Source organism: Globicephala melas, chromosome 13, assembly GCF_963455315.2.
Source record: "Globicephala melas chromosome 13, mGloMel1.2, whole genome shotgun sequence".
NCBI lineage: Eukaryota > Metazoa > Chordata > Mammalia > Artiodactyla > Delphinidae > Globicephala > Globicephala melas.
Window position 1 is genome coordinate 61,958,425 of NC_083326.1, and position 12,663 is coordinate 61,971,087.

Sequence of the window (12,663 nt, forward strand, 5' to 3'; positions counted from 1 at the left end):
TGCTCTGATTATCCCCGTTTTACAGATGAGGACACCTGCAGGTTTAAGCTCTTTGTGCGAGGCTGCACAGTTAGGAAGTGAGAGCATTGAGATTTGGGCAGTCTGGCATCTCAGTGAAGGCTCTTTTCCTGCAAATACTTTGGAGTGTAGATCCCTGTCACTGTCAGGTTGCTGGGTGCCATGGGGAGACCTCCAGTCACTTGATCTTTATGAAGGAAGGACAGTGAGTTGGGTTCAAGGGATTCAGGGTGAGTGACAGTCTGGAACAGTGGACACATTCCAGCAGTTCACTGCCAGCGTGTGGCCATGGTGTAGGCGGAGCGTTGCTCATTACACTCAAATAGCATCCTTTCAGCTCTAGAGCTAAGGATTTGATTTGTTTTTCAAGATTCAGAAAATATTGAGATTTTCGCCATTTAATCTGTGTTCATTGAGTTTGGACACAGGTAGAACAGGCGTGGTTAAATGCCAAGGCTGGAAGGTTTCAAGAAGAGATGTCAAGATAACTGCGGAGACATCACTGAGTTTGATGGGAGGCCAGTCCTGATAAACTAAAACAAGTGTGGAAGTAGTACTCAGGGCCAAGCCAGAAACAGAATGAGTGACAATGAGGTGTGAAAGGAGGCAGTTAAGGATAGGAGAGACAGAGTGGTCTTTGTGTGATAAAATGGAATCAAGGAAGGGTGCGTGTCTTATTCATTTTTAAAAAAATTTATTTGTTTTATTTATTTATTTTTGGCTGCATTGGGTCTTTGTTGCTACGCGTGGGCTTTTCTCTAGTTGCAGAGAGCATAGGCTACTCTTCGTTGCGGTGTGCAGGCTTCTCATTGCGGTGGCTTCTCGTTGCAGAGCACGGGCTCTAGGCGCGCGGGCTTCAGTAGTTGTGGCTCGTGGGCTCTAGAGCGCAGGCTCAATAGTTGTGGCGCATGGGCATAGTTGCTCCGCGGCATGTGGGATCTTCCTGGACCAGGGCTCGAACCCTTGTCCGCTGCATTGGCAGGCAGATTCTTAACCACTGAGCCACCAGGGAAGCCAGGGTGTTTTATTTTTTGCAGAGAGATGCAGAGTTTCCAAAGGCAGAAAGGAAGAGAGTGAAGAGGGCATCCAGGAATGATTGTTGAGCAATATTTTGGAGGAGGTAGAAAGTTGTGATAAGCAGATGTCTTTTCCTACCAGGCTAAAATGAGGAGTAGGGACTGCTGAAGTCCCAAGTGTGCATCGTCAACATTCAACAGCTATTCTATGGATGCAGTTAAAGAGTTAACTTTGTTAAAGAGGAACTGTAGGGAAGAAATTCTGAGATCAAGAAAAGTGAAAGGTGTGGTTTCAGTAAAGCAGTAGTTAGGACCTCGTGGTGGGCAGGCGTTGGTGATGGGACTCGTGGCCTAAGGAGAACGGGAAATAGAGGAAGATAATTAGGGACGTACCGTCTCATCTCCTCGCCCCTCTTCACCCGGAACCAACCTTACTGCGCCCCATGGGCGACTTGGTGTAGCGCGGACCCCGGGGATGACTTCCTAACCGCAGCACTGTCAGTGTAAACGTGCGGCAGGTGACCACACGTCAGCATCCGCTCCCGTAGGGACAGTGCCAACACTTCCGAACTCGGGGTGTGTCAGATGCCTGGTCCACCCGAAGTAGTTCTCTGTGCTCTAGGCGAGTGCCGCTGCTCTGCAGCACCAGGTAAGAGAGGCGTGGCGTCCTCCAGTGGGCGAGGCGCCAGGCGCGGCGCCTCCGGGCCGGGCGCGGCTTCCCGCTTCAAATCCGGGATGCCCGCCCTCGTCCAATCAGCGGGCTCGTCCCTTCGCGCCGTCCAATCCAAAGCTGGCTTGGAGTCCCCGCCCCTCGGTCCGTGTAGCGAACCGACGTAAACCCCAGGGACGCACCGTACGGCCGGCCGCCTTTTGGGGACGCGCGCACGCGCACTGGCAGAGGCGCTGGACGCCGGACCTCTCTTTCGCGGACTTTCTGCCGGCTGGGCGCTCGCGGCCGGCGTCGCGGGCTCGGTGAGGGGTCGCCGGGGGGCGGGGCGGGCGAGTCGGGCTGCCGTGAGAGCGGGGCCTCCGGGACTCGGGTCTTTTGTCCGGGTCCTGGTCCCTGTCTCCCCAACGCGGCGCTCCCCGCTCGCGGGCCGGGCCAGGCGGGGGTGACGCGCTGCTGACCGGCGGATGCGGCCGCGTCACCGTGGCTCCCGGCCTCTTGCGGGTCGTTTCACGGAAAAACGGGAAAGGTGACAGTGTTTGAGGTCGCTTTGCTTTTGTTTTTTCCCGAGGGCAGACTTTGTTCGCTGAAGCATGAGGTCCCTTTCGAGGCCGTCGCCTGGAGGACAGCTGTTTTCATGACAGTGTTTTCACTCGCTGTTATCATTTTGAGGTCATTCGACTGGAGTTTTTACTGCTCCAAGGTCAACTTTTTCTCCGGATTCCAGTTTTTAGGGCAGTTTACGGTAAGCTTTGAAAACTGTTATGCTAGATGCCTACCTAATGGTAAAGCGTATCTTAGAACGTTGGGGAAGTTTGACTTTGGCTTTTTCCCACAGCTCATACTTTTAAGTGTGTTCAGTTGTACACGTAGGCTTCCAGTCGACAACTACAGCAGATGATATTTTATGTATCCAGGCATGAAATTAAAGCAATTAAATATCAGTAAACTCGAGCAGGATGTTTTGAAGTTACTGCTTTAAGGACATACCAAGAGGAATCCCAAAGCTGGCTGCTTAGTTCAAGTGCAGTAAAAGGAAAGATAATATTGTATTGTCCTCGTTTTAGATGAGGAGGAGGGCTGGGTAATGCAATAGGGACGGAAGTTAGGGCATCTTCCCTTCTAGGAAAACTTTAGGAATGTGGCATGTCCATAGATGGCTTAGAACAAGTGTAGTCCTTTCTGGAAAAGAGAGACTGGGCGGTAGATTACATCTGGAGGAATCTTCCCCTGGATTGTGTTACTGTTGCACCCACAGCAAAACTCTATTCCTGCACTTAGTACTGTATCATAGTGGGTAGGGATTGTCAGCTTTCTGAGGGGAGCCACCTTATTTATTGTTGCTTCACACAGCCAGGCAGAGTGTCTTTCACCATTTGTTTTTGATAATGATTGTTGCATGAATGATCTTTGCTTGATATCTGGATTTTCTTAGATGTGATTCTTTCTAAGTGGAGATAACCCTTAAAGAGATGGTATACATTTTGATGTGGTATTATATATTTTTAAGTGAATGAGTAACTTAGTAACTACAAGACTAGATGTGGGGAGGCTACTTGGAAGACTTGTGTAGGAATTTATTTTATTTTTTTATTAATTTATTGTTTTTGCTGTGTTGGGTCTTCATTTCTGTGCGTGGGCTTTCACTAGTTGTGGCAAGCAGGGGCCACTCTTCATCACGGTGCACGGGCCTCTCACTATCGCAGCCTCTCTTGTTGCGGAGCACAAGCTCCAGATACGCCGGCTTAGTAGTTGTGGCTTACGGGCCTAGTTGTTCCGCGGCATGTGGGATCTTCCCAGACCAGGGCTCGAACCTGTGTCCCCTGCATTGGCAGGCAGATTCTCAACCACTGCACCACCGGGGAAGCCCTATTTCATTTTTAAAAAATATTTATTTATTTATATATTTAGCTTCACCGGGTCATAGTTGCAGCATGCGGGATCTAGTTCCCTGACCAGGGATCAAACCCGGGCCTCCTGCATTTAGAGTGCAGAGTCTTAGCCACTGGACCACCAGGGAAGTCCCCTGTGCAGGAGTTTAAAGATTGATGGAAAGATAGGCAAAGTTTCTGCTCTTAGGGAGAAATCTTTTTAGTGGAAGAAGACAGACAAATACAAAAACAGACAGTGATCAGTGCTGGCAGAAATAAAAATGACCATAGACTCTAGGGTACATTTGACTTCACGATAAGGGATCAACTCTCTTAGAAGGTGAGCTTTGAATTGAGGTGAATGTCAGGAAGGAGCTAGCTGTACAGACATCTAGAATAGTATTCTAGGCCCCGAGGTGGGGATGGGCTTCAGTATTATAGGAACAGAAAAGCCGTTATGTGGTGAGTGAGGCTGGGGTGTGCAGATGAGGTGGCTCACTGAAGTTTTCAGGAAGAGTATGGTACTTGGCTTATGGTTTACGATCCCTTTGATTGCCATGTGGAGAATTAATTGTAGAGTGGCAAGAATTGGACTGTGAAGACTGGTTAGGAGGTTTTTCAGTAGGGTAGGATGGTAGTAGAGTCAGAAAGATGTAGAATGACTCAGGGATTGTTTTAGACAAGGCCTGTTTTGCCTTTAGGAATAGACTCCACTGATGTGTTTTGATTGGCAACAGTGTTTTTACTGTGTTTAGATGGGTTCAGGTGGAGTCTGTATTTTCCTGTTGTCTGACGGTGCGTGTTCCTGAAGGCATTTGAGTTTGAGATTTGTCTGTATAAGATGTGCACTGCGTGACGGAGCTGAGGTCAGGATCCTGGGTGTCTCTAACATGGAAGGGGAGGCTGTCAGGTGAGATGCTTGGCTGTGAAAAGGAGGTGAGAAGGTGGTGCAGGGGTGCAAAGGAAGGGTGGGGATAGGTTTTCCACCTCCTGTGTCCTGGTGTGAGAGAGTTTGAAAGTGTTTGTAGAAATCGAGAAGAGGAAATGTAGATAGTTAGACATGTCAAAGAGAGGAAAACACTGGGCTGTGGTCTGAGAGGATGGTGCTTACGTGATAGCTGGTGATAAGTTTGCTGGGTTTGACCCAGTTTGAAAATCTTCATTCATTCAGCAAATTTATTGAGGGTCTACTCTGTGCAAGGCACTGCTCTAGATTCACTGGTAAAACAGGTCAAGTCCCTGCCCTCATGGCACTTAAATTCTAACGTGGTGTGGGGAATATAGTTAAACTGGTGAACTATATAGCACTACAGAAAAAAGGAAGCAGGGCAAGGAGATTGGCATGCCGAGCCTGACTGTACACGCTGGTGGGAAAGTGGACATTTACACAAAGACCTGAAAGAATTGAAGGCACAGGAGCCTCCGTGGGTTCCAGGGACGGCAGCAAGGTCAGAGTGGCTGGGGTGGAAGGCGCAAAGGAGAGGAGCAGGAGGTCCCAGGTCAGAGTTACTCAGTCCCCCGTTGCCAGCAAGACTGACTTTCTCAGTGCGATGGGAAGCCAGTGGAGTGTTCTGAGCTAAGCAGTGAGTGTTTGGCGTGTTTGACTGGGTAACCTGAGTGTGTGGAGGGTAGTCTGGGGAGGAAGATAGAGGGTCTTGCAGGGAGGGTCCCGGTCGGAGAGGGTGTGTCTTGACCATGGCGGTAGCAACCAGGAGTCGTGAGAAATGGCAGGTTCTGGTTATATGGTTGTGGTGTAGCCATTGGGATTTGCTGAGGGATTGCACACTGATGGTTTGATCTGAGCAACTAGAGAATGGACTTGTCGTTTTCTCTGTGGGGAAGATTGAAGAGCAGGCTTTTCTTGAGGGGGTTGCAGTGAGTTGGAATCAAGATTGATGTTTTAGGTGCTTGTTAGATACCTAAGTGAAAATGTCAGGTAGGTAGTTGAACATCTGAGGTTCAGGGGAGAGACCCAGGCTGGAATACAAGTTTCATATGGGATTTAAAACTTTCAAACTGAGGGCACTCATCCAGAGAGGCTGGGTAGATGGAGGAGACCCAGGAGCCAGCCCTGGAGCCCTCGCTGTGTGGAGGTCCAGGAGAGAAGGAGGAGGAAGAGCCGACAGCGGTGCTTTGAAAACCAGGTGAAGAAAGTACTTCTGTGAGGGAGGAGTATGAATTCGATTCTGTTAGGTCCAAGACAAGGAGGACTGAAAATTGACCGTGGGGTTATGGGTTTGGCAACAGGGAGATCAGTGGTGATGTTGACAAGCCCTTGGTGGGGCGGTGGGACGGAAGCCAGCTGGGAGTGGGCTTGGATGAGGGGTGGAGCTGGGTGGCCAGTAGTGACTCGTATTGGAGGTCTGGGTGGTAGAGGTAGTGCGGATATAGGTGGCGGTAGCTGTGGGGGGTTTGCAGGGCTGAGGTCAAGGAAGGCTTCTTGTGCTCATGGGGAGGACTGCCCCGAGAGATGCAGCAGTGTCGAGGAGGCGAGGTGGGTGTTGGAACGGGAGGGCTTGGCTTCTACCAGCAGTGTGGATCCTTCATCTGTGATCAGGTAAGTTTAGTAGGTTTCTAGTGGTCTTAAGGCTTTTCCTACTTTGTAGAGTAAATTAGCCCATAATGTCTGAACTCACACGTCAGTGATTTGCCACTGACCCCAGCACAGTCCTGCATTGTTGTCCGTCTCATCAGTAGTGGCAGCTCTTAGAATATCTGTCCAGGCGCTAAGCCCTCTCCCTTCTTCTGCTTTCAGCTGATGGGATCAGGCCAGACTTCCTAATACACCATTTAAGGCTTGTAGGATCTGGCTCTGTGGTTTTACTCACCCGTTGCCCGAATATGGTGGAGCACCTGCTATGGCCACCACACCCTCAGCACTTAGAGCAGAGTTTGGAGTCATACCTGGGCGCGAATCTTACTAATTGCACAAACTTGGGTCAGTTTAGCTAGTTTAGTCTCTGAGTTTGTTTCTTCTTTTGTAAAATGAGGATAAGTGAGTTAAGGTAGTAGGTATGCAATAAATTTTAATTTTCCACCATTGCTTATGTTTATTTGTCACCTTTAAAAGCCCTCTTATCTCATACTTTGCCTGAAATGTCCTGCTCATTCTTCAAGGTATAGGGCCAATATCCTCTCATTTCTTGAGTCTTTCCTGATTTAATTATTTTCTTCACTGAATTCCACACAGCCCTTACATGATAAGCACTCTGAAATATTTTTAAAATTGAGTAATGTGTCCTGAGTTCTGAGATCAGGGTCCATTGAATGAGTGGCCAGCATGCACTGTAGGTTCTCTATTAGTAGTACAGACTGTGCCAGTGTTTTCCAGACTTAGCCTTTGTGCTCCACTTCTACCATTTTTGCCTTGTCCATATGCCAAATATACCTTATTTTTATCTTTATTTATTTATTTTTGGCTGCGTTGGGTCTTCTTTGCTACGTGTGGGCTTTCTCTAGTTGCGCAGGCGGGGGCTACTCTTCATCGTGGTGGCTTGTCTCCTTGTGGAGCACTGGCTCTAGGTGCGTGGGGTTTAGTAGTTGTGGCATGCAGGCTCAGTAGTTGTGGTACATGGGCTTAGTTGCTCCACGGCATGTGGGATCTTCCCAGACCAGGATTGAACCCTTGTCCCCTGTGTTGGCAGGCGGATTCTTAACTACTGTGCCACCAGTGAAGTCCCCAAATATACTTTATGTAACTTAAATTTTTTCTTTGAACAGACTCACTTTTTTTTTGGTGGTGTTGGCTGCACCACACAGCTTGTGAGATCTTAGTTCCCTGGCCAGGGATTGAACCCGGGCCCTTGGCAGTGAAAGCACCGAGTCCTAACCACTGGACCACCAGGGAATGCTGTAGACTCACTTTATTTATTTGTTTGTTGAATTTTTTGGCTGCGTCAGGTTTTCGTTGCTGCGTGCAGGCTTTCTCTAGTTTCGGCGAGCAGGGGCTACTCTTCGTTGTGGTGCAGGGCTTCTCATTGCAGTGGCTTCTCTTGTTGTGTAGCATGGGCTCAGCAGTTGCAGCACTCGGGCTCAGTAGTTGTGGCATGTGGGCTTAGTTGCTTCAAGGCATGTGGGATCTTCCCCGGCCAGAGATTGAACTCATGTCCCATGCATTGACAGCCGGATTCTTAACAACTGCGCCATCAGGGAAGTCCCTAGATTCACTTTTTAAACCATTTACTCATCCTTAATCTTTGAAATCAGGGACTAGATTTTGCTAGTTCTATTTATTCTATTCCCTGTTAGAATGTGTGCCCAGCTTGTATGACGTCCAGAAATTGTCTGTATATGCCATTAGTGTTGTGCCTTCTTCGATTCTTTATTCGATAAATTCAGAATCCGAGAGTAAATTAAGCTGTTGTTTCATTATTATGTTAATTATAAGAAGATAGTTTGATGTTTATATTCTCAGCTATAGTATCCCCTCTTAGAGCTGTTCCAAAAAAAGGATTTTATCAATTTTCTAAGATTTATGGGACTTGTACTCTTAATCGTTTGAAAAAGTTTTATGGTAATATATGATTTATAAGAATACTTTTATTGTTGCAGTGAGATGGAAGATTTTCGAGGTATAACTGATGAGTCATTTCCAAGCTTTTTAACCAATTCATTACTTGGTGGTAATAGTGAGATTTTGGAAAATGTCACTCTTTCTTCCAATCTTGGCTTGCCTGTTGCTGTTTCAACGCTTGCTAGAAATAGATCCAGCACTGATAACAGGTAAGAATTGTTTGAACAGATGATTTTTTTTAGATTCTTAAAGCCTACTATATACTGATACTTCTGTGAAATTTTTCAGCCAAGCTTGAGCTTTAGCTTTATCTGAGGCAGATGACCATTTATATAAAATCAGCATAGAAGATAAAACCGTCTCTTTCCTGTTCAGTCGCTTATCAGTGGTGGGTGGGTAGGTTTGGGATTGAACGCCAGTGACCTTTTGGCTTACCAATGGTCTTTCTGTCCGTGGTATATTGGCTTTTATTAGTTCAGACTCCTGGTGGCTGGTGATTTGAGCTACACCCCCAAATGTGATGTGTATAGTTCACTCATCTTGTGTAACTTGTAAAGTTTACCTATGCCTGAATATCTAACCACTTTCCCGTCCTCCTAACCTAAACATTCTGTATGGAGCACCATCTTTACCTTTGGAATGAAGGGGTTGGATTAACTCTTTAAAAACTTTTGGCTTTAAGATTTCCACAACTCTCTTGTTTAATACACACATTCTGCTGCTGCACAGGTTTTCAGTGCTTTGCACATAAGGTGATGGTTTTGAACATTGGGGATCCTATTTGTTTTTACCCCCTGGTGGTTGGTTTTACAGTCATACAGTCCTATGTCATGGTGAATTTTAAATGTGTATAATTTAGTTATTAACAATTAAAACAAAATTTTTGTGTGTAGGAATTCTGATGTCCAGGCGTCTTATTTAGTGGAAGGGAAGTTTTCAATTCCATCAGAGTCGTCTCCCAGTAGCCAGAGTGAAGCTGAACCAAGAGAGAGGTTACAGCTTGTCTTCCCGGATGATGAGTGAGTTCTTACTTCATCTTGCTTTCACTGTGTTAAGAGCGAGTCTCACGTAGTCTTGTGGAAAATGAACACGTGATTGTGTCTCTGATCGTTTATAAGAATTTTAACAGTTTTCTTTGTATGATATTAATCGCAAACAGTTTTAGTCTTTCAAAATCTTTTTCTGATTCCAAGAGTAATACATGCTCATTGAAAAAATTATAAAATACAAGCAATTATAAGGCAGACAACAAAGCCCTGTCATCCCAGTAAGACATTGATTATCTTTTTATTTAGTCTGCTAGACTATTTTCTATGCACATGTACATATGTATTAATTTTTTAACAATAATAGGATTAAACTGTACATACTGTTTATAACTTTTAAAAATTAATGATTGTGTCATCTTTCCATTACAATTAATGTAGGTATGTATCATAATGTTAACGGCTGCACCATGTTAGGCACTTAGATGATTGGAATTTTACTATTATAAATTTAGTGAACTTCCTTATTTATACATACATTTTGCATCTAGTAGGTTATTTTATTCAGATAAAATCCTAGGATCAAAATAGCTGAGTTAAGAATATTTAATTTTAAACACCACTGCGGATTACCACATTGCTCTTTGGAAGGTTTGTACCAGTTTGCATTCCCGTTAGAAGATGTGCATGAGAATGCCTGCTTCTCTGAGCCCTCCCTGACATTTGGTGGTGTTATTTTGTATCCTCAATTTTTAATTAATTAATTAATTAATTTCTTCCTTTTCTTTCTTTCTTCCTTTCTTCCTCCTTCCCTCCCTCCCTCCCTCCCTCTCTCCCTCCTTCCTTCATTGGGTCCTTGTTGCTGGGCTTTCTTTAGTTTCAGCGAGTGGGGGCTACTCTTCTTTGTGGTGCATGGGCTTCTCATTGTGGTGGCTTCTCTTGTTGCGGAGCATGGGCTCTAGGTGCACGGACTTCAGTAGTTGTGGTTCGCGGGCTCTAAAGCACAGCCTCAGTAGTTGTGGCACACGGACTTAGTTGCTCTGCGGCATGTGGGATCTTCCCCAACCAGGGCTCAAGCCCATGTCTCTTGCATCAACAGGCAGATTCTTAACCACTATGCCACCAGGGAAGCCCCTGATCCTCAATTTTAGAAGTAAAAGAATTTATACACATGCCTAAGTGAATAGAAGAAAGTCTGGAAGGCTTTACACCAAAATGTAAATGGTGGTTATGTCTCGATGGCGGTACTACAGGCAGTCTTAAAGTATTCTGTTTGAATTCATAATCGAGGATTTATGGGATCGAACATAATTTAATGTTTATTCATTCCTTATATTTTTGTTGTGAATTACCTCTTGATGACGTTTAGATATAAGCACTTTCTGTATGTTAAAGTTGTTAACTCTGTGTATTCATTTTCTCAACGTGTGTTTTTTGTTTTCGTTTTATTTATTTTTAACATCTTTATTGGAGTATAATTGCTTTACAGTGTTGTGTTAGTTTCTGCTGTATAACAAAATGAATCAGCTATATGCATATGTATATCCCCATATCCCCTCCCTCTTGCATCTCCCTCCCACCCCTCTAGGTGGTCGTGAAGTACCAAGCTGATCTCCTTGAGCCATGCAGCTGCTTCCTACTAGCTATCTATTTTACATTTGGTAGTGTATATATGTCAGTGCTACTCTCTCACTTCGTCCCAGCTTACCCTTCCCTCTCCCCATGTCCTCAAGTCCAGTCTCTACATCTGTGTCTTTATTCCTGTCCTGCCCCTAGGTTCATTAGAACCATTTTTTTTTTTTAGATTCCGTATATATGTGTTTGCATACGGTATTTGTTTTTCTCTTTCTGACTTACTTCACTCTGTATGACAGACTCTAGGTCCATCCACCTCACTACAAGTAACTCAGTTTTGTTTCTTTTTATGACTGAGTAATATTCCATTGTGTATATGTGCCACATCTTCTTTATCCATTCGTCTGTCGATGGACACTTAGGTTGTTTCCATGTCCTGGCTATTGTAGATAGAGCTGCAGTGAACGTTGTGGTACATGACTCTTTTTGAATTATGGTTTTCTCAGGGTATATGCCCAGTAATGGGATTTCTGGGTCATATGGTAGTTTTATTTTTAGTTTTTTAAGGAACCTCCATACTGTTCTTCATAATGGCTGTATCAATTTACATTCCCACCAACAGTGCAAGAGGGTTCACACCCTCTCCAGCATTTATTGTTTGTAGATTTTTTGATGATGGCCATTTTGACTGGTGTGAGGTAATACCTCATTGTAGTTTCGATTTGCATTTGTCTAATGATTAGTGATGTTGAGCATCCTTTCATGTGTTTGTTGGCAATCTGTATATCTTCATTGGAGAAATGTCTGTTTAGGTCTTCTGTCCATTTTTGGATTGGGTTGTTGGTTTTTTTTGATATTGAGCTGCATGTATATTTTGGAGATTAACCTTTTGTCAGTTGCTTCATTTGCCAATATTTTCTCCCATTCTGAGGGCTGTCTTTTTGTCTTGCTTATGGTCTCCTTTGCTTTAGGTCTTTAATCCATTTGGAGTTTATTTTTGTGTATGGTGTTAGGGAGTGTTCTAATTTCATTCTTTTACATGTAGCTGTCCAGTTTTCCCAGCACCACTTATTGAGGGGGCTGTCTTTTCTCCATTGTCTATTCTTGCCTCCTTTATCAAAGATAAGGTGACCATAGGTGCGTGGGTTTATCTCTGGGCTTTCTGTCCTGTTCCATTGATCTTTATTTCTTTTTTTGTGCCAGTACCATACTGTCTTGATTACTGTAGCTTTGTAGTATAGTCTGAAGTCCGGGAGCCTGATTCCTCCAGTTCTGTTTTTCTTTCTCAAGATTGTTTTGGCTATTCGGGGTCTTTGTGTTTCCATGCAAATTGTGCAATTTTTTGTTCTAGTTCTGTGAAAAATGCCATTGGTGGTTTGATAGGGATTGCATTGAATCTGTAGATTGTTTTGGGTAGTATAGTCATTTTCACAATGTTGATTCTTCCAATCCAAGGGCATAGTATAACTCTCCATCTGTTTTATCATCTTTAATTTCTTTCATCAGTGTCTTTTAGTTTTCTGCATACAGGTCTTTTGTCTCCTTAGGTAGGTTTATTCCTAGGTGTTTTATTCTTTTTGTTGCAATGGTAAATGGGAGTGTTTCCTTAATTTCACTTTCAGATTTTTCATCATTAGTGTGTAAGAATGCAGGAGATTTCTGTGCATTAATTTTGCATCCTGCTACTCTACCAAATTAATTGATCAGTAGTTTTCTGGTAGCATCTGTAGGGTTCTTTGTGTATAGTATTACATCATCTGCAGTGACAGTTTTACTTCTTCTTTTCCAATTTGTATTCCTTGTTTTTCTTTTTCTTCTCTGATTGCTGTGGCTAAAACTTCCAAAACTATGTTGAATTACAGTGGTGAGAGTGGCAACCTTGTCTTGTTCCTGATCTTAGAGGAAATGGTTTTAGTTTTTCACCATTGAGAATGATGTTGGCTATGGGTTTGTCATATATGACCCTTATTATGTTGAGGTAGGTTCCCTCTATGCCTAATTTCTGGAAAGTTTTTAT

General features: G+C 44.4%; 1 protein-coding gene across 3 annotated transcripts in view; it reads left to right on the top strand.

Moving 5' to 3' along the window:
• The first annotated feature begins 1,939 nt into the window (after positions 1–1,939).
• Positions 1,940–12,663, top strand: part of CEP192 (centrosomal protein 192) — a 93,454-nt gene continuing 82,730 nt past the window's right edge. For all 3 annotated transcript variants that reach the window (XM_030836517.2, XM_060310108.1, XM_030836518.2), the window contains exons 1-4: positions 1,940–2,006; positions 2,278–2,446; positions 8,124–8,294; positions 8,979–9,104. In XM_030836517.2, coding sequence (XP_030692377.2) covers positions 8,128–8,294; positions 8,979–9,104 — 293 coding nt within the window. In that variant the 5' untranslated portion in view covers positions 1,940–2,006; positions 2,278–2,446; positions 8,124–8,127. The remainder of the gene's footprint in view (positions 2,007–2,277; positions 2,447–8,123; positions 8,295–8,978; positions 9,105–12,663) is intronic.